We start from the raw sequence: 3,322 nt of genomic DNA, 5'->3' as shown, positions 1-3,322 counted from the left end.
AAAAAAAAATCGTTTAAAAATACCATACATAGCTGTTTCAGTTTCCCAGAGCACCGTCTCTCTGTTGACTAAAAATACAAACCCAGAAAACCCCCTTCCCCTCTTGCACAGTTGTTTTCCTCAGAAACCAGGCTATTTTAGTACCTCGCTTGGTTTCCTTTGCAGGCTGGGATGACCCAGGGGCCGGCCACACAAGGGGCCTACTGCTCCAGCAACTGGGGCGCTTGACGAACAGGTCTGGGGCTTGCGCCCCGGTACCAGGGCTCGGCAGCGCAGCGAGGCCCCTGCCTCAGCCCGCACGCGTGCAGGTGCGCTTTGCCTTATTGTTCCTCGTAGTGTTCTTCTTCTCTGATCCAAACCAACCGCAGAGGAGACCCTGAGGCTGTTGCTGCCACCCTCTTTGCTCAGGTGCTGCTTCATGGTCAAGGGCGCTCCCCGGGGAGGCAGCGGCCCTCCTGGGATCCTGTGCTGCTGCTGCTGCCCACGCTCTCCCCGGCGCCTGTCTGGATGCCAAAGGCAACGCCGCTTCCTACCAGGCCTCTCGACTCAGAGGCCACGGAGCATTTCAGAAACTGCACTCCCTCCACGCTGAGCAGCCTTCAGCGGGCATAAATACAGCGAGCACGAGCGACCTGTGACTCAACTCAAGAGCGAGCGATGTGACGAGCAGTGGCCACTGTGCAGCCAAAGACATTCCCTCAGCCAGGCTGAAGGAGACGAGAAAAGGAGCGTGGGAAAGAAAAGCGAATGCTGAAGTGAGCAGCCGTGTTACCAGCCTCGAAAAAACCCCCCAAAACCACCAACAAAACCCCCCAAAACCAACCCTACAAAGATCACAAGAAGGGGATCAGAGCAGAGACTCCGTGAACATCTGGAAAAAAGAAGAGCTGACGCTACCTCTGCGTCTACTTCCTCTGGGTTCTTAAGGCTGTCTGGCCGGCCGGCCGGGGAGGGCTCGTTCACAGGGGCTCAGTTCTGCGTGGCTGTGCGGGCACCCGGCTCGCCAGTCGGTGGATGAACCGTCTTTACCTCAGCTGCACGCTGCCCGCCTGCCACTCAGGCTTTAGCGCTGTGGCTCCATTTTCATCACCAGCCACCCCCCTGTGAGGTAGGTAGGTCAACTGTGCGAGGATCATCTGGCCTCTCGCTGGCGCATCAAAGCCTTACCATCGACTTCTTTAAAAACCTGACATAAACATCAGACAACTAAGCTCTAAGCTACCTAAAAAAGGTTACCCCCAATCCCCGTAGTACCTGCTTCTGTCAGAGAACACCTCACCTCCCCAGTGCTATCACACAGGTGAGAAAGGGGCACGTATCTCCCAGCCGAGCGTAGCTGTCAGCCTGCGCACCTTGCTCGTGAGTGTGGAGGACTGGGTAAAAACTCCAGTAAAATTAACAGAAAGGCCTCTCGTTGCCTGAATGGGATTTCGGATCACTCTGAGGCAGGTAGTAACTAAGTCCCAAACACTAACAACCCCCTTCCAGAGACGAGCAAAACCACCCCACTAAAACAGCCATAATCCGAGGTTCTACTTGAGGTTCTCATGGCGAGAGTGTAACTGGGTCCCACTGGATGGGAGCAGTTTCAAAGTCAGCCTGCTGCTGTTCTCCGTAGTTCTAGTGTAAAGGGTAAGAGGTCTGAGAGAACGAGAAAGAAGACACACTGATCTTCAGATTTCTGCAGGGATCAGTGCAAGCTGAGGAGAAAACCAGGGAAGCCCCTACAGTTCTGTTTTCGGCCATTCGGAAGTGACCTCGCTGTAGCTCTTCCTCCTTTTCACTTTGTAAGTCAAGGTTTGGGAATACTCAGACAGCAGATGCTCCCAGTAGCAAGAGACATCCTCCATCTGCAAGTGCTCGGTGATGAACTGGCGTCCCCTAGAGACAGACAAGGCGCAGTCAGAACCCATTTCCAGTTCCTACAGGAGTCTCTGGTATTGTTCCGCACGGATATCCACTTTCACTCTCCCGTGTTTCAAATCAGAAACAACACGCACCGCTCTGTGCCGCCTATTTTCATTTCACACTTCTCATTCACACTTGCAGCTCTCTGACAGCTGCAGTGCTTTTGTTATCCTCAAGATGGTATTTGTTATCTGGGATAATAAATATCAGCTCTTGCCTATCAGAGGCAGCCGGAGCAGCCCTGACGCGTGCTGCTTCAGCTGCTGCCAGCCGGGAAGCGCTTCTAACGCAGACGCAGTTCTCAGGGGTTGGCTCGCCTCATACTGAGACACTGGTGTGGCTACACCTCAAATCCTGTGTTCAGTTTTGGGCCCCTCACTACAAGAAAGACATTGAGGTACTGGAGCGTGTCCAGAGAAGAGCAACGAAGCTGGTGAGGGGTCTAGAGCACGAGGCTTATGAGGAGCAGCTGAGGGAACTGGGGTTGTTCAGCCTGGAGAAGAGGAGGCTGAGGGGAGACCTGATCGCCCTCTACAACTGCCTGACAGGAGGCTGTAGCCAGGTGGGGGTCGGCCTCTTCTCCCTGGTAACGGGCGATAGGACAAGGGGAAATGGCCTCAAGTTGCACCAGGGCAGGTTTAGGTTGAACATTAGGAAAAATTTTTTTCACCAAAAGGGTTGTCAAGCATTGGAACAGGCTGCCCAGGGAAGTGGTGGAGTCCCCATCCCTGGAGGGATTTAAAAGACGGGCAGACGAGGTGCTTAGGGACATGGTTTAGTGGTGGGATGGCAGGGTTAGGTTACCGGTTGAACTTGATGATCTTAAAGGTCTTTTCCAACCTAAACGATTCTATGATTCTAAAAGCTCCCAACTTCTGACAGCTTTCAGTGGGGTTCCTGGCACGGGCCACATCCGAACCAAAGACCTAAGCATGTAATCTTGTTCCCCCATCCCCCATACTTGTTTATGAGGTCCCCAACCCTCACGCTATTATTGCGGAGGATCAGTTATACTGCGCCCTGTTACTACGAGGCTGCCTTTGGCGGGTAACCCCTTCAAAAGCTGCGTAAGAAAACGCTTTGGAAGACGACTGCCCAATAGCCAGAAAGGACACACCACTTACCTCTCTGAAATTTCTTGTGCTATGGCATCGTTTTCCTTCACAAACTGCAACAGCTCCCTGAAACAAAGACCAAAAAACCCCTATGAAACAACTATCTCAACGGAGAACATTGTCCCTTGGCTAAGCTATTGCGGAGGATGAGATTAAGGACCTACAACCAAGCGAGGGACTGGTGCTCCTCATTTTAGAGCACAGAAGAAACCTGCCGTTCCTCAGGTGCTCTGTTCTGGTTCTGGATGGCATGCTGAAATCTGGAAGCTAACATGGTTTTGGCCCAGTGATACCACTCC

At 52.9% G+C, this 3,322-nt stretch overlaps 1 protein-coding gene across 1 annotated transcript in view; it reads right to left on the bottom strand.

Annotated features, from left to right (window-relative positions):
* Positions 1-6: 6 nt before the first annotated feature.
* POGLUT1 (protein O-glucosyltransferase 1) overlaps positions 7-3,322 on the bottom strand; it is a 21,858-nt gene continuing 18,542 nt past the window's right edge. Inside the window, exons 10-11 of the mRNA XM_035890747.1 lie at positions 3,033-3,089; positions 7-1,881 (exon numbers count right to left, since the gene is read on the bottom strand). Of these exons, the coding sequence (XP_035746640.1) occupies positions 1,725-1,881; positions 3,033-3,089 (214 nt within the window). The 3' untranslated portion in view covers positions 7-1,724. The remainder of the gene's footprint in view (positions 1,882-3,032; positions 3,090-3,322) is intronic.

Source organism: Egretta garzetta, unplaced genomic scaffold (genome assembly GCF_000687185.1).
Source record: "Egretta garzetta isolate BGI_Z169 unplaced genomic scaffold, ASM68718v1 scaffold383, whole genome shotgun sequence".
Taxonomy (NCBI): Eukaryota; Metazoa; Chordata; class Aves; order Pelecaniformes; family Ardeidae; genus Egretta; species Egretta garzetta.
Note: the sequence above shows the minus strand (reverse complement) of the source record. Positions and strands in the feature narration are given on the sequence as shown.